The following is a 22,471-nucleotide window of genomic DNA, read 5'->3' as shown; positions in this document are numbered from 1 at the left end:
AAATATATGATGTACAAAACATATATATAAAACAAAGGCCTTTGTTCATAGTATATCCCCAATAACACTGACCTGTATTACTCTACAACTGTTTGTTTGTAAATACTACTGTAAGAGTTAAATCTTGTCACTGTAAGTCACTCAATTGAACATGGTCATCTCTCACTACCTGAATGCTGCCAATTATTACTAGAGAGAGAGAAAAATAATTTTAGAAAGTTCCTAACACATCAGCTTTCCACCTAGACAAAGAACTGGTAATCAGGATTCTAAGGATAATATAGGGCTTGAAAACATATCTTTAATGGAACATGAGAGGGGGCTAAAAGAAGGTTAAAAAGTTTTCATCTCAAATTCTAAGCTCACAGTTGATGGATACTGAAAAACAGACTGTAACCTTTTCCTAATTATCATATACTTCTTATCTATTTCCTCGGCATTTATGACATATTTCCTCTCATAACAACTGAACTTTTACAACCTAAACAAAGGGAATAGAAATTTGTCATATTTTTAGAATTCAAATAGATTTCACTATGACATAGTACACATATTATATTACCTGTATCATCAAATAGATTTCATTATGATAGAGTGTGCATGTTATATTACCTGCAGCATGATGCAGCATTCCATGTCTCTTCATGCATTCACATTCAAAAAATACTAAAATGCTTCTTACATTTAAGACCTTATTCTAGGTGCTCCAGGAAATGCACAATTATGTTCCCTAATCTCTAGCGGTGTATACTGATGCAGGGGCTATAAGATAAATATGTAAATAACTATACTACAAAATGTCTGAAACTTGAAATTTTAAAATGGTACACGAGGACTGGACATACTTTTTAAAACTATAATACAAAAGAATTCTGAAATCGGTTCCATCATATGGTTGTTATTAAGAGCCTACATTTAAAGCTGGCTGTTATTTTAGGGAAAATGTGTATTCTTCAGTTAGATGCAGAGTTTTGAATATACTCATAATGGGATAATTTAGAAAACACAGAGGAATTTCTTTATAATATGGATTTTGAGAAACAGAATTTTAATTTCTAAATTTCTAGAATGTCAACTATTATTTTAGTCTTAATGCAGAACCAGAGATAGAAGTAAAGTTAAAAAAAAACAAAAACAAAAAACTCTTTCCTCACAACTCTCTGATATCAAAATAAAAAGTGTCCGGGGTGGGGGGAGATACATGCTACGTAGTTTTGGAACTGAAAGGCCCCAGGAAGAGGCCATGATTATCACAGTAAGTAGCTGTGTGCACTGAAGATATCCCTGAGGCACGAGTATTATACAAGTGCCGTCAGTGTGGTTTAAGTCAAAGAATCCTTATCCCTGGCCAAGCTTCACACTTCCTCTGTTGTGGGAAGACTTTTCACAGTACAATTTTCCTGTCGTGATCTATTTTCTAGTCCATTTTGCTTCAGCCTCATCTTCAGTATTTACCAAAGTAAAAAAAAAAAAAAAAAAAGAAAGAAAGAAAAAATAAAACCCTGCCACATTTTTATAAAATGGTTTACTCTGACCAACTTTCTCATACAAACATAAAACAATGATAGGCAGAACACTGCTAAGTTTTAAGAGTAAATACTACACAAAACTAAATTCAGAGCAGAAAAATTAATTTCACAAGAGAACACTTTACCTTGGGAGCAAGATCTAAGTCATCATCTGATGGAGGCCGTGAATCATCAACATCATGTTTCGGTGAAATACTTTGGAGCAAAAATACACATCAAAAATGAGTGAGTTCATTTCTTTAAACAAACAAGTCACAAAAGTCTATGCTGAGGGATAAGAAAGCAGATTTGGGAGCCAGGCTGCCTGATGGTTAAGTCACAGGTCAACTACTTGTTAACCATGGAATCATGGGTCAACTAGTCAACCTCCTTAAGTTACAGTTGCCTAATTAACTAGAAGTAAGCTATAACAGCACAGCTACTCTGCAAAGCTGTTGTGGTGACTGTATGAGGTAACAAATGCCAAGTACATAAAACAGTGTCAAACGCAGAGTAGGACACTCAACAAGCCTTGTTTCTTTTCTCTGTGTTCCCTTAGTCAACATGTAATTTTTAAAAATCCATAAAATCCTACCGGCTTACAGAGATGTCTTCAAACCTCGGTGCAACCTTAATCACTAAACTCTCTATTAAAGAAGAAAGTAAAATAGAGTTTATATGAGCAACAGAAAAATACAGAATATTAAAAGTATAAGACCAATGTTTTGTTAAAAAGCATTCCTTTGGGACCACACCTGGAGACTACACACTTGAGTGAATACTGAGTATACTCCTGGTAGGTAATTAAGCATAAAAACCACTTCCCCTCCTTTATATTTATCAAAAAAGAAAAGGGTGTTTATCCAAATTTGATATTTTAAAGTGAACTGCTGTTTACAAGGACCAAAATACCAACCAAACTTTATGAGACTCACAAAAGAATGATAACCATTAGTAGAATCAGTATCATAAACTGACAATGTCAAGCTTACATAGCATGGTATTTCTGGATGATACCCATGGGACAAACCCACCCTGCCATTTGGCTTTGTCAACCTCGTGTTATCTGGGCACGGTCATCCCTATTCGCTCACATACGGTCTGGGGCTGCTTTCACACTGCAATGGCAGACATGAGTGGACGTGACAGACATCACATGGCCTAAAATATTGACTCTCTGGCCCTTTATAGAAAAAGCTTGTGCATCCCCGCTTTATGTCATAACAGGAAACCCTAAGACTCAAATCGAATCTTCTTACTCTTCTGCTCAACATTCTTCACTGAATCCATGCAGCTGCCATTGCTGGTTCCCAAATCGACAACCACTTCTTCTTCATTGTCCTTGCTGGGCAATTGCAACTTTTCTTGGATATTTTCTGCCCCAGCATGCGAAGAAGGTAAACTCTCCTTAGCTGCAAAAAGAGAAATGATTGTTTTAAGGTCATCACAGTAACTGCATTTCTTTTCCCAGTGGCTGCTTGAGGAATGAGCATGTGATGTAGCCCAGCCCATAAGATGCTAGGGGAAGTCTACCGGAAGCACCTCTGTTTTCTTCTTAGTTAACAGAAAACATGCAGAGAGAAGCAGCCCTCCTCGCCTGCGGATATTGTCATGTGAGAAGATGATGCTTGGAGCTGCTGCTAATCAGCAGACCAGGAAGGGCGACATCAAACACCAGCAGCCTCACAGCTGAAGGAGGGACAGCATCTGGGATCCTGATGACATCACCGAACCTTCTAAACAATCCTGACTCCTGTTGCTGTAGCCACTGTTACTTAGGGCTCCTATTATTATTTGCAGCTAAAAGCATTCTGACAAATTTCCCAAGGTCTACAGCAGACCTACTCCTTTCTATAGTACTAGAAAAGCTTTCAGAAGCATGCCTGAGCTAGGTAGTCACCTCGTTCCCAACCATTCCTACAGCATCCTTTCTGCACCAACAAAATGAAACTCACAGATCCTGCAAAGTTCACTGGCACATCTTAGCCTTTGCACCGCTGTCCTTTCTGCCAAATGTAATCTTCAAAGATGTTCCGCCCACCAAACACTGCCCTTCTGCCTCCTTCCCTGGCAAACTTCTACTCGCTCTGCATGGCTTACCTAACATCCTACCCATTTTTAAAAAACTTCTTTCCTTACCATGGACTTAAAAGTATTTGGTACATATTAAGTACCAATAAAACATACATAAAGACAGTTACAAAGTCCTAGTGGGCTCTGGGACACAGTAAGCACAGAATAAAGTAAAGCCAATCATAAAAATGAGGATGACAGCAACAAGCTCCTGGAGGCCAGGAACTGTGCTTTTGACCTGTTTGCATTCTGTAACGTCAGAGTGGTGCTTAGTACCTAAAAGACACTTGATAGTCATCTGTTAAGTGGATGAATTCACAGATAGGAATGTTTTCTTTGAAAATCCTGTTTAAAAAATATACAGACATTAACCAGGGACAACTCTATTGTATTATGAGCACCTTGAAGACCAAAACTCTGTCTTTTCCATCTTTGTGTTTCCTACAACAGAATTTCTTTGCTTGATCAAGGTGTACTAAGTTAAAGGTGCCCTCATACAGTTCAGACTGAACAGCACGCTAGGGGTCACATCTAGGCAACACAGTCGTCTTTTTTTTTTTTTTTATGTGAAGCACTTCTGTGCTTTTTTTTTTTTTTTTACAATTTGTTGAGTCCTGAGTTGTGCTGAGTATTTATTATGACAATCCTTTAACTAATGGCAATAGAAAATCTTGTTCTAACAAAATATAGTTTGATGACAAGTATCCCCCAAAAAGAAGAAAACATCTGACTCTCATGAAGGCAACATATTTCATTCTGTTTGCACTTCTGAGGAATGAAATTGGTGAGAGAGAGCCCTTGTTGGTGTAATGATGTGAAAAGTAACCAGTGCTTCTCAACAAGGCACTGCTTTCCTGACTTCTGCCCTATCACTAGGTACCTTTAAAAAACAACCTCTTACTAGTATGCTGCACACTGGCCCAGCTGTGCAGTTCTAATTGTTGGCCATTTGTTTACAGCACCAGGAAGGTATTGCTGAGCTCCCAGTTTCAAAGACAATCACTTTTTAATGAGACTAATCACTATGCAATAACTAGCATTCATTTACCCAATGTAATCCATTTGCTGTAAGAATTAAAGAGCCAGCTCTGTAACAAGGCCGACTTGTTATACTGTTACAGGAAATGTGCAACAAAGTTAAAAACCTATTTTTCTTACTTACACAAAGATATAATATGGGACTTCAGGGGCCATGATTAAATAAATGAATTTCTTTTCAGACAATATTGTCTCAGATTTTAAATTACCTACAATTAACTTCTTACATAATTCTGAATACTAGACCATTAAGAAAAAATTAATTAAAAAAATGAAAACATACACAAAATTTACACACTGGCCTTTTTCACTTCTCTTTCATTATCAAAATTTCCTCAACCTTACTTTCTTTATCTATGGTGGGCCCAACAAGAGTAACTTATTACCAGAACTCTGTCCTGGGTCGCTATTTTGAGGGGGAGTATCTGGAATCTTTCCGTCTCTGTAGTCGACAATCAGCTGGTAAAGGCTATGTATAAAAAAATGTGATAAATAAGTATTAGTACTTGAATAGTAATATGAAAAACAATTACCAAATATATTAAATTCTTAGGTTATTTCAGACAATATCACAGGCAGTATCAAAACTTCAATTGTCCCATATATTCAAATTTGTACAATCTACACTTTTAAATTTAAGATGTATAATTAAAAAAGAAAAAAAAGTAAGGTGAAGTAGTCATGAACTGAGGGCACTACAGCTCAGCAACTTAACTAGAGCGAGCCTGACATACGGAAAGTATCTCGAACTCAGAAGTCCCAGCTCTATAACCAACAGCTATTTGTTCCTGGACAAGGTGCTTCTCTTCAGCTCAGTCTTCCTTTATAAAACTGGGATCTTACTGTCAGGCAGTTAGTTATTAATACTCATAAGAGTATTATGAAGATTTAATGAGATAATGTATCCCCCGATGCTCAGAGAAATACTGGAAGAATGGAATAATTTGTTCTTGAACTTTAATGCTGGAACTATTGGAGAATCCCAAATAAAACCCAATGTGTGTTTTTTTCATAGGTGTAACATTTAAATGTGACAGTTTTCAGAAAATGTTACAAATTACGGTGATTAGCTGTTCTTCGTGGTTTATACTTCAGGGCACCTCAGCTACTATCTAACTTGTAGTTAAACTTATTTATAAATATATGACCTCATACAAGCATATGTATGAGAACTAAACAAGCTGTCACTCTGAAGTTTACGTGTCCATCGCCACGAAGACTGCGGAAACTGGATCAGCACAGGCATCCCGGGAGCAGAGGTCAATCATGACCCGACTGCAGGACCAGTTTCTTTTTCCTTTTCTTCTTTTAAAATTTTGTTAAAGGTCTTTAGAGAGCAACATCCAGACCCCAGACCCAGCTGCCGAGGAGATCCTGTTAAAACCAGTTTTAGTACCAACGCTGCAGCAACAGAATCAAGGGAAACAAGAGAACGATTAGAATGCCCTCGCCCTGCCCCGATGCCTTGTGGGAGAGGATTGTCACTGTGGCCTTAGGGAATTCCTTAGGTTCTTGGAAAATTCAAGAGGAAGATTATACAAGAAAGTCCCCAAAGGAAAATACAGGATTTTCTGCTCTACTAAACATTTCAAGACCCAAACAACTAGTTGGAAAAATCAGATATGTGACATTATTTGTACCCCATGCATTGGGGCTACACTGGAATGAAATGGAGAACAGCAGGACCCTAAGGATAAACATCTTACAAACTCTGAGATAAAGAACCCTGTGCCCACTGCTCCATCTCACTAGTCTGGCTTTTTGCTGGTTTCCAGCTGATGATGTGGAGGGTCTCACTGCCATCCCCAAAGTGCCTGCTCCCAACTAGGAATTCTCACCTGTCACATAACAAGTCACAGTTAGATCATTTCCAACCTCAGTTTAGAGATAACTGGTACTTTAATGTAAACACTTACTGTTTAAAACCATTAGAACACGCATATCGTTCAGCAGACTGTCCGTGTACATCTAGCAGATCGGCATTAACACGTCTCTGAAGCAGCAGCTTGACTACGTCCGGTGAGTCATGACGTACAGCAAGCATCAGTGCTGATCTAAAATAAAAGAGACAACTTCACTCTTAGGAACTTAGTTAGCTTAACTTAAACAGTTAGTTTGATCTATTTTACCAAGTTAATATCCTGCCCACCCCTGGAGAACTGACCATGTACATGCTCGAGTGCTCATCTTTGCAAATTACCTCCAAGGCCAAAACGGAGGGACAAAAAAGAAGCCTCCTGTCCTACTTGGGTAGCACATAGTAGAAGTTGCTAATTTAAAGTCCTCTGAAGGACAAGAAAGGATGCTGAGGTCATTATCTGAAGTAGGTAAAGATTTAAATAAAGGATTCCCCATTTCTTCCCCCGTCTGAAATACAATACTTTAAAATCAGCTAGAGGTCAGGTAAGGAGAAGCTCTTTGCAGGCTGAAAACAGTAATATGAATAAAAATGTCAATAAAAAGAGTCATGGCTGCAGTTAATCACGCTGAGAAGCATGTGCCCAGCACTAACCTGAATAGTCTACGTATGGTCTTTCTTAGGCACAACCACCCTTGAAGGATGTACTACGACCCTCCTTTACGTGTCAGGAAACATATTGGTTGGTAATAAGTCATGTCCCCCAGGGACATGACACACCTGACCAGCAGGAGAGCTGGGAATTCAACCTCGTCTGACTCTAAAGCCCAGCTCTTTCCTCTTTATCATCCACCAATGACTTGTCTTCTTTAAAGGGAATGTTTATTCAATAATTAAAGCTATTTCTCTTCCTTCTACCATCATCAATTAAAAATAAAAACATCAAAATGTACTAGAAATGAAAAAGGATAAAAACTGATGAGCCCACAGTATCTGGTAATAGTTACTCTCTTAGTGATACTCACTCAGTGATAACCTAATAACATCAGTATCCTTCAAAGAAAGTAATTTAAAGCAGAGTCATCCAAAAGACAAAACAAACTCCTCTTTGTTTAATATGCATCTTTTAAGAAAAAAATATATACCAAGAAGTGGTTAAAACAACTTATAAAAGAATGAAGAAACTCAACACTGTCTCATAAGGTAAATTAAAATTAGAGTCCATACTAATAAAACTAAAATGAAATCCCTGAACTATTGTAAGATCGTATGACCAAAACAATCAGGATGCAAATGACATCAGTCGCTATCATAAAGGAAGATGAATCCTGCTGCATACTGTTCTTTGTCACACCAGGCAGAATAATTGCTTTTCTACCTAACTGATGATGTGTTGATTCTAAGTTAATCCTCTTCTTATTAGGTTAACCTTTCTGATTGGCTGTTACTACTCTAGAACAACATTAAGATTAGAAAGAGAGAGAGAGAGAGAGAACAAACTATTGTACCTTTGCAGCTTGTCGACTGCATGTACATTTGCCCCGTTCGCTATCAAAAATTTGACCATTTCTTCTTTGTTCTTCCTGACGGCGAGTAAAAATGGTGTCAAGTTATACTGTAAAATAGTAAAAACAGTTGACAATGTACAAAATTACATATAAATTTCAAAACTGAATTTAAAAACTTAAGTCTCTGAACTTAAACATACACTATAAAGTAAATAAAAAGTAGCCCCTTCCTCCTCACCCCTCTGTGCTCCTTCTCTTTAAAAGGTTCCTCCTGGACCTCTTCCAAAGTTTCATTCTCTGAAACTCACTTCAGACATTTGCTGGTTCCAAGAACCTTCGCTTCTATTGCAGCGTGTGTCAGGCATTCTCTAGTTACCTTACTGCTCAACTACTACTCCCGACACTCTAAACACTGCTCCAGAGAGAACCATTTAGCTACTGAATCAACTACATTTCTAAGGAGCCACGCTGAGGAGAAAGATACCATACTGTCTGCAACATGCATAACCTATCCAATTACAACTATGACTAATCTCATAAAGCTTGCAGACATTCCAGTGGGAATATGATTATTTGCATGTAAAGAAAAAGTTTTTCTGAAACCAACTTAAAAATTCTAATTAGAAAAATTCCATCCCACTCTTAAGGGATTATTATAAAATATGAAGTAGACTATAAATTAATATAGACTGTCTTTAAAATCTTGAAATATTTATGAAAATATACAACAGGAATTGGAAATTCAAATGCTTACAGAGGCAACACAGGTGGCCCGAGTAAGTGAAGGTCACAAGTGAGGACAGCAAACTGGAGAACACACGCCCCACCGAGAAGGGGCCACCTCTGCACAGCAGACCACATAGGCCTGGGCTCAAGGGGGACCAGATTTGATTCTTTAGGAGAAGTTCTGAAGTGTAGATTTCTGCACAAGTCTCCTAAATTTTAAATGTTGACTCAATGTGTGGAGACAAACTGAACATACCCAGGCATGTTTAGTCTATAGCCCACTTGTGTTTTTATGTTTGCTGTGTTTCCAAACAGTTGGGTATAAATCAAGTATTTGTATATAAAACCTTGCCTTTCTTTAGAATCATATGTCTTACACACAAAAACACTGGGCCCTAACATGTAATAAAAATTGTGATTAAGACTCATAATACCCACTTCAAGAATTTTTCCAATGCCTACTAAAACTACAATCTATCTGTATCGAATTCTCCCTGATTGTTAATCAAATGGATAATTAGGATTAAGGATTAAGAGGTATAAACAATCAGGCATAAAATAAGGTACAAGGATGTATTGCACAACCTGGGGAGAAGAGCCAATAGTTTATAATAACCATAAGTGGAGCATAGCCCTTAAAAATTTGTGAAACACTCAGCTATATACCTGTAACATATAATATAGTACATCAACTATACCTCAATTAAAAAAAATATTGTAAGATAAATACAGTTTTAGAAAGGCTCATAATACCTGCTTCAAGAATTTTTCCAATGCCTACTACAACTACAACCTACCTGTATCTAATTCTCCCCAATTGTTAATCAAATGGATAATTAATTCATGAGATGGCTGAAACTAAATTATTAGAAAAATTCCAATTTGTTACTAATGTCATGGGTCTTGATGTTTAAAACTACCATCTTGCACGGTATACTTATATATAATGCAATACAACTCAGCCATAAAAAAGAATGAAAGAATGCCATTTGCAGCAACATGGAAGGACCTAGACATCATCATACTGAGTGAGGTAAGTCAGAAAGTGAAAGAGAAATCCCATAGGATATCACTTAATATGTGGATTCTAAAATACGATACAAATGAACTTATTTACAAAACAGAAATAGACTCACAGACATAGAAAACAAACTGATGGTTACCAAAGGGGAAAGGGGGTGGGAGAGGAATAAATTAGCAGTTTTGGACTAGCAGATACAAATTACTACATATAAAATAAATCAACAACAAGGTCCTACTGTATATACTACAGGGAACTATACTCAATATCCTGTAATAAACCATAATGGAAAAGAATGTGTGTGTGTGTGTGTGTACATATATATCTATCTAAGAATGTATATATAACTGAATAAGAATATATATAACTGAGTAAGAATATATATAACTGAATAAGTATATACAATGAATGAGAATATATATGTAACTAAGAATGTATATATAACTGAATAAGAATATATATATATGTATAACTGAATCACTTTGCTGTACACCAGAAACTATCACAACACTGTAAGTCAATTAGACTTTAATTTAAAAAAAACTGTCATGTTGATTATGCTAGGGCTCAGTGAATCTAACAGATAGGTTGCAAGAGTCCGTCACACAGCTTTAACCAAAAGAAGGCTCATGATTTCCTATTACTGCAATCAGAAAAACCCTGCTGACCTAATGACCTGGATGGGAACAAAAGGTGCAAAATCTTTAAAGGATCCGACTCTACTTATTGAATCACTCACCACAAGCAAGTTTCTAAGACTGTCTGAGTGCCACTGAATGATCAGTGGTTAGAAAGGAAAAGGAGCTATTCTTCAAGGCAATAGATACTGCCAGTAATATTGCCAATAAACTCCTCAGTCACAAAGGAAGAGACGGGTAAAAGTCAGGCTAACATGGCTGCAAAGGAGAGCACTGAAAGAAGCAGCATCTATCAAACCCCCGCTCTTCCAGAGATGTCTTATTTTTGAGATCTGTGAATTTACATGCATTACACGTATCCATTCAATAGTTCTTAACCAAGGGTTGTATCAGAATCTCGGGGAAGTATTTTGAAATACCTGCGTCTAGACCTGAGTACATTTATTCAATCAAAATCTTCAGGGGAGAGCCAGGAGAAAAAGCAGGAGGACCAGTTTCGCCATCACTTGCTCCCCACCTACAGCCACAGCCCCGCAGGGGAGCTACACCAGGCTGAGCATGGAAGACCCCAAGGTGAAGGTGTACACGGAGGGCCATGTGGCCACCAGCACAAATGAATGCCCCTGCTGGCTGTCAAACATGACCTGACCTCACTTGCCCAGGTTCTAGAACCTGGGATCCTGGGGTGCTCAGGGCCTGTGGCTTGCTGCCTCCCCTGCCCAGGTGCAGTCACCCAGCTCCCCCTGCTGGGTACTGGGTTCCTTCCTCCTCCCACCCATCCCCAGGCAGGCAGCCTGCCCTTGCCATCACTTCACTCCCCGCAAGCCTTCATCTTCTGTAGGCTCTGAGCCTACCACCCACTCCCAGGCACTTCCTAATGGGAAGCTGTTCCTTCTGGGGTACAAGTGTGGCTGGGAGACAGAGCTCTGCCCTTTCTGCGGGCACTACCTCTAGCCTCTGGCCTTGGCTTTGGAGTTGGTTCCATGGTAACAGGGCCTGATGTATTGTATTCAGTATACATATTACTATAAATAAAACACCTGTAGCTAGAAAAGACCCTGTATTTCAAATATCTTGTAAATAAAGTCAGTTGAGCTATACCTTGTTTATCGCCTCAATATTTGCATCATAGCGGAGCAGCTCTGCTGCAATTGATGTATTTCCAGCCAAGACGGCGTAATGCAGAGCAGTGTTCTGACAGTCGTCCGCAAGATTTGGGTCAGCACCCCGTTTCAGCAGGATAGTGACACACACTTCTTTCCGGCATTGTACAGCCTGTTGGTATCACACCAAGAAACAGACTGTAAGTGCTAGGCATTCCAAGTTAACATTCCTCAAGTCCCAGCAATTCGTTATATTTAAAACAGATAAATTCATTTTTATTCTAAGTAATTAAATCAAATCCATCTCACGTGGACACGGTTGGCTGCTACACACCTTGATGAGAGCTGTCTTGCCTTCCTTGTCACGAGCATTCAGATCACACCACCACTGTGTAAGGAGATCCACCACTGGTGACTGGCCGCTGGCGCAGGCTAAGTGTAGGGCAGTCCTGCGAACATGAGAGGACTCTTTAGGAAATTAGAGCGTACTACTTCGAAGATACAGTTACTCATGTAATTGTAAACATTCAACAGCATGCTATTCATACCCCTTTAAAACTAACATTTAGTCTTATCTTAGTTCTTTCTATGGGGAAAGAACAATATTTATTAGCTCTTACTACTCACCACATTAATGGAAGAACTACCTGTTTGAATAGAAAGGGCATGCCGTTGAGATTCAGCTCAACTTGGGTCTCACTTCTACTTTAACACTGTCACTTATTAGCTCTCACTTAGCCTGTCTGTGCCTCAATTTCCTCATCAACAAAATGGGCATGAAGTAGTAGCTATCTTACAGGACCCCACTGTGATGCTTAAATGAAAAGCTATACAAAATGTCTGGCAGTTCCTTGCACAAAATAATAGCTCAATAATTGTTAGGTAATATTATAACTGTTACCGTTACTATTTTACAAAGACAACATTTCAATTAAGTAAAATGATCGTATATCTACTTTACTGCTGCAAGGATGAGAAAGAACACTGTACTTCAATGATTCTAACATGCTCATTGTCTCACACTTCAACATCTCTGACATGGGAAGGCAATTTAAAATTCATGTCTTACAACCATAGTTGGCAGCTCCTCCCAGGCCCGCCCCACCCCGCCCCGCCCCGCCGCTGTTACCTGTTCTTCCTGTCTCTGCTGTCTACGACATTTCTCTTATATGTCAGCAGCTCCTCCACTGTACACCTGTCACCTAAATATGCGGCTCTGTGGAACTTCTTCAGCTCTCTCACATCGACATGATACCCAGGCACGGGCTTCTCACGATCCCTGCGTGCTCTCTGATGGGTGCTGAAGCCCACCCAGCTCACTAAGTTAGCGAGTCTCTTCTTCATCTGGCTTATCGCCTTCCAACACCGCTCACTTCCCTCCTGGCCTCTTGCCGCCTTCCGATCTCAGCGCTGGCGCTACAGAAAAGCCACAGAGGTCTCGCTGCCACACCTTGGCTGCAAAGCTCAACGGCTTGGAATGTTTAGTCCGGAACAGTCGTAGCCTAGCAACAGCACTGACCCTCAACTGTCCCTCAACTGTCCCTCCAGAGCCAGTGTCCCCGTGAGTGCGCACAGAGGCCCGGAGGCCCAGTGTGCCCAGTGTGCATGTGGGAGCCTAACGCATTTCAAATCTCTGCAGTTGCCTGTGGGCCACTTTGGATTCCCTTCAAATGTTGGTGCTAGGTGGCTGAGTGTTTTGGGACATTTCCAGAAGTGAGGCTTGCCCCTGAGAAAGGCATGTTTGTATGCAACTGTGGTTAGAGTGGGGTGGAACCACAGGATGCTGAAGGCCTAGTCCCCCAGAGAGCTCCCCACCAAAAATCTCTAAATCTCCTTATCCCTCAGTTTATTCCTTTCCCCATCCCTCTGGGCCCCAGCCAGTCTCCAGGGAATTTAGCAGATGCAAACAGCAGAAAGCTGTTTTCATGGTTTCAGACACTGTGGCAATATGTATCATTAAGTACAAACTTCAGAAACCAATACACCTCTCCAGACGAAATGAAAACGTGTTTCCGCATGCCTGCTGACCCTGCTCTGTGGCTCAGCCTTATGTTTACACGCTTTCTTCACTTTATTTTATTCTTTGCTTTTATTTCCACCAATTAAATCTTGAATCAATCCAAGGTTTATTTGGGAGCATGGTATAACATTTGAGAACTTTTTAATCACGTAACTATGGAAACACCACGTCAGTTACTCAGCGAGGCCATGCTGCTGGCTGACCACTTGCAGGAGGGGTGGAAGGCAGGGCAGGCCTCCTCTTCCTGCCTAACTCCATCCTTCCTCCCTCAGCTGGCTAATTATGGCTTCTGGCCCTGCCAGGATCAAAACTGCAGGGGGCGGTAGAGTTCCTAAGTGGCTGACACTCCTGGGAGCTGGTTTTGAGTGGACTGGACCTGGCAAGTGTTTTGAAGCTGACTCTCTCAGGGGCATTTCTGTGCCCACACCTGCCCTCACCTGCAACTCCCCTGACCTAAGTGAATGTGGTGTTACTAATTTACCCTTTTAACCTATCTTTTCTATTAGCATACACTGTTATTTCCCTCATCTTCAGAAACAATGATGCGTTCACCCTCCAGCTGCGGCCCCATCTCTCTGCTCTCCGGCACACACGCCTCCTGCCCCTGCAAAGGAGCTGTTCCCATTCGCTTCCTCTGATTTCTCTCATTTTCCAACCAAGCAAGCGTGTCCACTCACTGCAACTGCTCACGACAGGGTCACCCACCACCCACCAGGGGCTGACTGCACGGGGAGCTCTGTCCTCTCCTCGCACGGCCCGGCAGCCACACTTCCCACCGCTGCTCTCCCCACCGCTGCTCTCCCCAACTTCCTCAAGCCCTTTCCTCACGGGGCTTCCCGGGTCTCAGGCTGCTCTGGTTTCCTCCCACGGCCCTGGCCGGTCTTCTCAGTCCCAGCCCCTGAGTGCTGGCACACAGCACCCCTGAGGCTCAGTCTTCTGGCCTCTACTACTTTCTGCTGCCGCCCCCAACAGCCTTAGGGCTTTATGTATTCTCTACAAGTTGCTAACTTCCAAACTGCCATTTCCAATCCAGACCTCCCTCCTGTATTCCAGACTCAAATACCCACTGCCCCTCAACGTCATCTCTTGGAAGTCTAATAGGACTTCTCCTGGGCCGGCCCTCTCCTGGGCCGGCCCTCTCCTGTACCTGCCCTCTCCTGGGCCTGCCCTCTCATGTTCCTGCCCTACTCTTGGTATACATTTGCTCACTACTCTCAAAATTCTCAAAACTTTCTCTTTAAATTATGGATTATTTTCCTAGTACTTTGACCGCTTTCTTGATAGTGACCCTGTAAAGATAGTTCACACTTCTTAGCTTTTCCATGATATTTAATAACACTGTAGCACATCCCAGTCTTTTGAAAATTATATGTATTTTGCCCTCCTATTCTTCTGCACATTGTGCTGATACTCCAGTCTTGTAGGTAGATTCCCCTTTATTTACTGTTAAAGGAGTAGGTCCTTGTGTTGTCACTACAGCTCTGATAACTGAAACGAGTCAGCTTATGTACATGCTGTGCTGTGCATCATGCTTTAGTGAAAAAATATCTATTCATGGGCCATTTATGCTACTCCCAAGTCTTTCCAGGCGATCTGCATTCATCTGATCACTGAACTAGGTTTCTGCCTGCCTATTTCTTCCACGCTCTGGTACTCTGGCTCACCAGCTACATTTTCAGCCAAATTGTGTGTATGATTTTCTTCAGGTTACCAACCTTGGTATTCTCACTTAACCCTTGTCTGTATTTCTTCAAGCTTTGGCTCACATCCAGATCCAGGCAAGCCAGACTTCTTACATACACTTGGTTCCAAAGACCAATAAAGTAAGGCATTTTGGGTGTTGACTGAACACCAGAAAAGTGGTATTTATCTATCCTAAATGAAGGCCACAAAATACGTACACTTGCTTTACTATTTACTAATATGAGGCCTTAAAGGAGTTCTGTAACGTGTCTGATAAGGAGTCAGTTGCTAATCTCATGGTTTGCTGCACAGAATGAATTCTTTTGCTCGTTGCTTTTAAGATTTTCTCCTTGTCTTTCAACTGTCTGTGCTGTCTAGTTGTGAATCTCTTATGTTTGTTCTCTGTAATGTTTGTTGAACTTAGGTGTGCAGATTAACGTTTTCTTTGAATTTAAAAAGTTTTCAGGCATTATGTCTTCTAATTTTTTTTTGTATTTCTCTCTCTCTTCTGGTCTGCCAGGTTTGTGTGTGTTGCCATGCTTACTGGTGTACCACAGTTCTATGAGAAACTATCTTAATTTTTTGCTGTCTGTCAGACTGGATAATCTCTTTTGACCTGTTTTCAACTTTACTAATTGTTCCTTCTGCCACCTCTAATGTGTTGTTGAGTCCCAACAGTGAGTTTTTAATTTTAGTTATTGAATGTTTCAATTTTAAAATCTTCATTTGTTTTCTCTTAATGTAATTTTTACCTCTTGCTGTTATCATTAATTTTTTGAATCACTGTCATCATACTTTCCTTTAAATCTTAAACACAGTTTTCTTTGAATAGAATACTTTGTAATATACTAGTATTATAGTACTTGTATTCTGAGAACATATTTATAACAGAAGCTTTGATTTTCTTCTAAATCCAACAGCTGAGCTCCCTCAAGACAGTTTCTCAAAAACAAGCAAATGTTTACTAAAAGTGACTGTTAAAAAAAGAGATGACTAAATGAGCATAAAGTCATCAAAGTGAAGGATTGAGATACAGGAGTAGTGTGTTTGTGGAAAACTTTCTTTTTGATACCAGTTTAGGAATTTTCTCAGCACATTTTATGTATTCAGTCTTGTGTGTGTGTGTGTACCTTTAAAAGAAAGAATTAGTGGAAATAGAAAATAATCTCCTGTAATCTTCAATCTTCTTCACAAAACTATTCCTATGACTTCCTCTACTCTTTTGCTAATAATGTTATGTTCAAATATGATACTAATTTATATATATCCACAGTTTCAGATACCTTAGTTTGGATCAAGCAAATAACAAAATAAGATACGAACTGAAAATAAGATGCAAACTGGAAAAGTATAAAATGTATAATATGTAGATATATGAAATCTTTATCTATTACAAATACTTAAGTATAAGCATGTATTTTTTTTTATTTACCTTATGTGACACCGTCTGCATAATTCAGGAAGTCCACACTTTTCCACAGCGCTTCATTATACGTTGAAGAGAAGCTATGCATTCTATCCTCTAGTCCAATGTATACCTTCAAGCACAAAAGTCACAAAGTCTATTCTTAGAATCATTTCTCCCCACCAAGGCCAAAACTTTCATTTGTACCTCAGTTCATCTATTCTTTATAAGTACTCTTCTGTGAATTTATTCATCAATTAATTTCTGATGGGTTAGCCCTATAATTTTTTCCCACTGAATCCAAGCAATAAATACATTCAAATTAAAACATTCTACCACATAAGTCTTACTATATTTTAATATTTAACAATGTTTCTTTAACCTCAATTTATAGGTTAATACTATTACTGTGTATTACCTGAATTTAAAACGGTGAACATTTTTGATGTATACTTTGCCAGTATCGGTAAACTGAGCTGCAAGTGTAGGGAGGATGGGATAACTTTATGAGCACTGTAGAACTCAATGGCTATGAGTATTTACTATGTTTGGACGTTATATTTAATTTGAAAAACAACCTTAATTCTATTAATAATTTGCATAATTCTTTCCAAGATTTATTTTCATCAACGTGTACGTGTGTGTATGTATACATACATGTGTATGTGTACGTTTGCTTATGCTTATGGACAGAGATTTATACTCATGTAACTAAGAATAAGCAGGCTTATATATAGGCCTGTACTTCTGAACTTCATCTGACTTGTGTCATTAACATTTCACTTACCACTATTAACCAAAATTTGATTCTTACTTGGTATGTGATTCATATATGCAACACTTAAGTAAAACATTTCTATGTTATTGACTATTAGTTTTTTTCCTCTAGAATCTTCATTCTCATAAATAACACTCTGAAGGACATCTCTGAAAACAAACCTAAGCTTGTATGTCTTGATTATTTCCAGCATTACTTCTAGGGAAAAGTCTTGACTGGGCGGTTAAAATGAATTGTTTGTAAGCTAAACAAAGGTTTAAAAGCTAGAATTATTAAAAATAAATTCTAATACATAATTCACATTTGGTCAGGTAATATTTCATACTACCACAAAAATATTATATAAGGATTTTTATCCTCTCCTGATTTTCCAAGATGTTTGGTTAATACGTAATAAAATGTAAAGACTAAAACAATATATTTTTTAGATAAAACTAAAAACAGTAAAACAACTCACACTTTACACTTGTATTGCCTCTTGCTTTCTCAAATTAATTCTGTATTCTCAAAAGTATGATCATAAAAGATAACAAGTAAAAAATTAAATCTCAGATTATTAATATTGCTTTTCACAAAGGCATTTAAAACTGTCTGCTATTTGCATTTATATTAGGAAACATCCTTTTTAAACATCAGTGAGCATGCTCTCCAAGTGCATTTACTTAAGCATTCTTATTAACAGTCCTGGTATTATTTTAATAAGAAGTATCTAATCAAGATATTTTAATCTAAATATTGTAGATAAATCAGAATATATTAATCATTTACATGCAATCAGAACATTAGAATTTTTAAAGCTACATAACTGTTGATTTACTGAGATACGTCAGCCACCAAAAGTAGCAAGTAATGAGAACAAGTAATTTATGCTGAGTAAATTCTAATCAGATGTCTTTAAAAAATTGTGTAGGAAAATGAACATGTACAACTATGATGAACTAATCTCCTCAACTAGAACAGTCCTGGATGTACTTAAAATATTGAGATTTCATTTAAAATAATATTTATAGTCTTTCCTCCAAAAAACACATTTTAACTATTTTGGTCTCATTGCCAAGGGAATAGAAAAGGAACTCACAAAATGAGATTATTTTAATTATCTTATTTTCCTATTAAAATGGCAAGACACATATTGAGTTTAACAGATATGAGAGAGTATATTCTTTTTGACTATAAAAAATATTTTTGAGGTCTTTTTTCTTGGTAGTGGGATGTCACTTTGCAGGAGTAATATCTAACTACAGATACATATAGATACAGATACAAATACAGATATATATATGTGTGTATTCTATTTGCAGAGAATTACTTATTAAAAGGTATTTGTGATAAATATCTCCATTTATGAAATGAAAAAGTGATTTAAAAACAGCAAATGTTGACTGAAGGGAAATTATCTTGCAATTTATGACAGCATCTAATTTAAATCCCTACTTTGTGACTTAAATCAACATTGTGAGTTTTAATTAAATTGATACTGAATAATAAATTCTTCAGCATAGTGAGATAAGTGGATTCAAACTTACTATATTTCCTACAAAGCATACATTATTCACTTACGAATATATCTGTGAAAAAAAATTTTAATGTGATTATTTGGAAACAAAGCCAAAATGAGTATGACTCATATCAAAACATCTGTTTTTAAAACTGTAGTTACCACATGAAATGGTTAAGGGTAGAATTTAAAAGACATGTATTCTATTATTTTTTCACTTTTAAAACATTCTCTGATTTAGAAGGTGGGGTAAAAGGAATCAGAATATTTGTGAAAATAATTATAGTGCATACACGTATTGAAAGGTAGTATGTGTAATGAAGCTGCGGTATCTTTTTATTCAACGGGAACACGAGAGGAAAGGAGAAAGGAGGAGACAGGGGTCGGGTCACAAGACAACGGACTGGCGGCGGCGGCGGCGGCGGCGGCGGCGGCGGCGGCGGCGGCGGCGGCGGCGGCGGCGGCGGCGGCGGCGGCGGCGGCGGCAACAGAGCGAGCTCCGGGGGCAAAGGGCGGGGAGGGTGGGCGTGTGCAGGGGCGAAGCGAGGGGTGACCGGGACGTCGGGCTGAAAGGTCTCGGTTGGTTCCCGTTGCCCCTTCCCGCGGCTGAGCCTTGGGAGCCACGGTGATCTCGGGCGTCTCCGGAGCGGCCGCCGCTACCGTCTCTCCAGGCTGAGCGGGGAGGCGGCGGCTGCAGCCGCGGGCACAGCAGCCGCCACGTCGCACACGCGCGGAGAGCGGAGGTCCACACCCTGACGACGATCGGCAGTGCGAAGACCCAGGCCCCGGGCACGTCTCCTCCACTTCCGTGGAGGAGCTCAAGGGGATGTCGCTGCTGGACCCGGCAGAGTCCAATGGATCACTGCTTTTGGAATCAAAGATAAATCCAAACACTGCACATCAGAGACAACAGGATCCATTAACTGTTTGGTCAGAAGCTGAAAACTATGATCTGGCAATAAGTTTTCAGGAAAAAGCGGGCTGTGATGAGATCTCGGAAAAAAATTTGTCAGGTTCAAGGTAAGAATCAACCAGTGAAGCCACACAGGACCTCACTGATGAACCAGAAGAATGATTTGAAGAAATGCCTGAAACAAGTCATCTGATTGACCTGCCCACATGTGAACTCAAATAAACTTGAAGAGATTGCTGACTTAGTGACCTCAGTTCTCTCCTCACATATCCATAGGGAAAAGCTGGATCTGGCCTTGGAAAATGAAGGCTATATTAAACAACTACTGTTCCAAGCTTGTGAGAACCTAGAAAACACTGAAGGCTTACACCATTTGTATTAAATTACTAGAGGAATCCTACTCCTAAGTAAAGCAACTCTGCGGTAATGTTCTCTGACGAGTGTATCGTGGATGTCGTGGGATGCCTTGAATATGACCCTGCTTTGGCTCAGAGAAAAAGGCACAGAGAATTCTTGACCAAAACTGCAAAGTTTAAGGAAGTTATTCCAATAACACATTCTGAACTAAGGCATAAAATGCATCAGACTTACAGGGTACAGTACATAAGTGAGAAACTACTTGTTTTATGAGGTCAAACAGAATCTTGATACAAAATCCTGACATTAACTTTGTAAGAAAGGAAAGTAATAAGCTAGTTTTAAGTGTAAAATAAAATTTTAAATGTACTAAAGGTATAATACCTCAAAACCAAGTTGACATATTCAAGAAATGAAAGGTAATTTACTATAGTATTAGGATAAAGAAGAAACACATTCCTCAGAGATACATGTAAGTTATTTTTAAAATTGAACACCTTTCATGTTATACCAAAAAGGGAAATATAGAGGATTTTGCTTATATAATTAGTGTTAAATATAAAAAAACTTAGAGCAAGCATCATACTTTATGGTAAAATGTTGAAAGCTTTATCTTTGAGATGATATACCATTCAAGGATCCATATAACTATTTCTCATTAAAAATTTAAAAGTAGTCACAATCTGTATAGCATAAAAGATACAAGAAAGAATGTGTAAGGAATAAAAAGGGAGAAAAAAAACTTTACTACTTAGAGATGTTCTCAGTTTGAAGGTAGAAATACCCCTTCAAAAACTCTGTACAAAAATTATTGCAATTAATAAGTTTAGCAAAATTAAAGTGAAAATTAGGATAAAAGCTGCATTTCTAAATGAAGGAATAAGCAGGATAAAAGAACCTTTGAAAAGTTCCATTTAAGACAAGATATAAAATTATCAGATATATAAGAACAATTGTAAAAACATATTTTAAATATATTTGAACAAAAACAGTACAGATCCAAGGTCAGCCAAATGGCACTGAACAAATAACAATTTATGGCCCAAAACAGCTTTCTGAGAGCTCTAGAAAATGGTTAGGAACACCCCACAAAGAAGCAGCTGCATTCAAACCGGCAGGAAATTTGTGGCATTCTGCTCACCCTTGCCCCACCTCCTTCATGTTACATCTCTGTGCGATCTGGAGGGAACAGCTCAATTCTCAGCTCCTACCTTGGACAGAAAGACAAGGATGAAACCTTCTTGCCACATTCTAGGGGTTGGTTGAGGGGGTTATTTCTGTCTTGCTTGACCAAGAACAGTGATGAGAGTGGTGGCAGAGTTTAGATATCAGACTGGAGGCTGCTGAAAGCAGTGGAGGGTACTGTGACATGCTGGAGATACATGTAGTCTGCAGTCCCACTGGAACCTTGGGGCATGAGCTTATGGGCAGAGAAATAAAATAGAAATCTAAGATGACCAGGAGAAATCAGGGATGAGACCCTTAAAAGCAGCTGTATAGATGGGGAACTTTAAAAAAAAAAAAAAAAAAAAAGCAAAGGCCCAGAGAAGATGCATCATTCCTGGAAAAGATATGAAAGGACCTGGAGCCTTTGAACTGAGCTGATTAGTGAAGGTCTTCCTCTACACAGAGCTATTCCATAAAAACTGGAGAAATGGCTGCTTTTCCAAATTCCCAAATCTCAGTAAAAATCACAGGTACATAAAGAAACAGGGAAACAGCCCATTCAAAGGAACAAAATAAATATCCAGAAACTAACCCTAGAGCAATTCAGACTTCTAACCAACTAGACAAAGACTTGAAAACACCGCCTTAAGTTTACTCAAAAACCAAAAGAAAAATGTAGACAAATAAGCAAAATTAGGAAATGATTTATGAACAAAATGAGAATATCATAAAGAGATGCAAATAATAAGAGAAAAACTCTGGAGCTGTAAAATACAATAAACGAATTGAAAAATGTATTAAAGGTGTTCAACAGCAGACTTCATCAAATAGAAGAGAAAATAGTGGATTTGGAGATAGATCGTTTGAAATTATCAACTCAGAGGAGCAAAAAATAATAATAAAGAAAAATGAAAAGAGCCTAAGGGATTTATGGGACACTATCAAATGGAACAATATACATAGTATGGGAAACCCAAAAAGGGAAGACGAAGAGAGAAAAAGGAGCAGAGAGCTTATCTGAAGAATTGAACAGTTAAAAGTGGTCAAGTTGGTAAATGTGTTTTATCACACAATGAAATTAGGAAAAAAATGAACAGATACCTGTTATATAAAGCAACATGAATGAATTTCACAAAAGCATTATTTAGTAAATGAAAGCATAGCCAAGACATGGAAA

The 22,471-nt window shown here is 38.8% G+C and overlaps 2 protein-coding genes across 2 annotated transcripts in view; both read right to left on the bottom strand.

Annotated features, from left to right (window-relative positions):
- Positions 1-5,834, bottom strand: part of LOC141573313 (ankyrin repeat domain-containing protein 26-like) — a 40,482-nt gene extending 34,648 nt beyond the window's left edge. The window contains exons 1-4 of the mRNA XM_074360127.1: positions 5,006-5,834; positions 2,768-2,920; positions 2,104-2,155; positions 1,655-1,724 (exon numbers count right to left, since the gene is read on the bottom strand). Coding sequence (XP_074216228.1) covers positions 1,655-1,724; positions 2,104-2,155; positions 2,768-2,798 — 153 coding nt within the window. The 5' untranslated portion in view covers positions 2,799-2,920; positions 5,006-5,834. The remainder of the gene's footprint in view (positions 1-1,654; positions 1,725-2,103; positions 2,156-2,767; positions 2,921-5,005) is intronic.
- Positions 5,835-6,499: 665 nt separating this feature from the next.
- On the bottom strand, positions 6,500-19,750 carry LOC141576699 (uncharacterized; the record flags this gene model as incomplete). The annotated part of the gene is made up of 7 exons (XM_074360125.1): positions 6,500-6,673; positions 7,986-8,092; positions 11,472-11,645; positions 11,808-11,922; positions 16,609-16,659; positions 17,000-17,057; positions 19,412-19,750. Coding segments are annotated over 7 exons (986 nt in total), but the record flags the coding sequence as incomplete, so codon positions are not given.
- Positions 19,751-22,471: the final 2,721 nt, after the last annotated feature.

The sequence above is a fragment of the Camelus bactrianus genome, unplaced genomic scaffold (genome assembly GCF_048773025.1).
Source record: "Camelus bactrianus isolate YW-2024 breed Bactrian camel unplaced genomic scaffold, ASM4877302v1 HiC_scaffold_19, whole genome shotgun sequence".
NCBI lineage: Eukaryota > Metazoa > Chordata > Mammalia > Artiodactyla > Camelidae > Camelus > Camelus bactrianus.
Note: the sequence above shows the minus strand (reverse complement) of the source record. Positions and strands in the feature narration are given on the sequence as shown.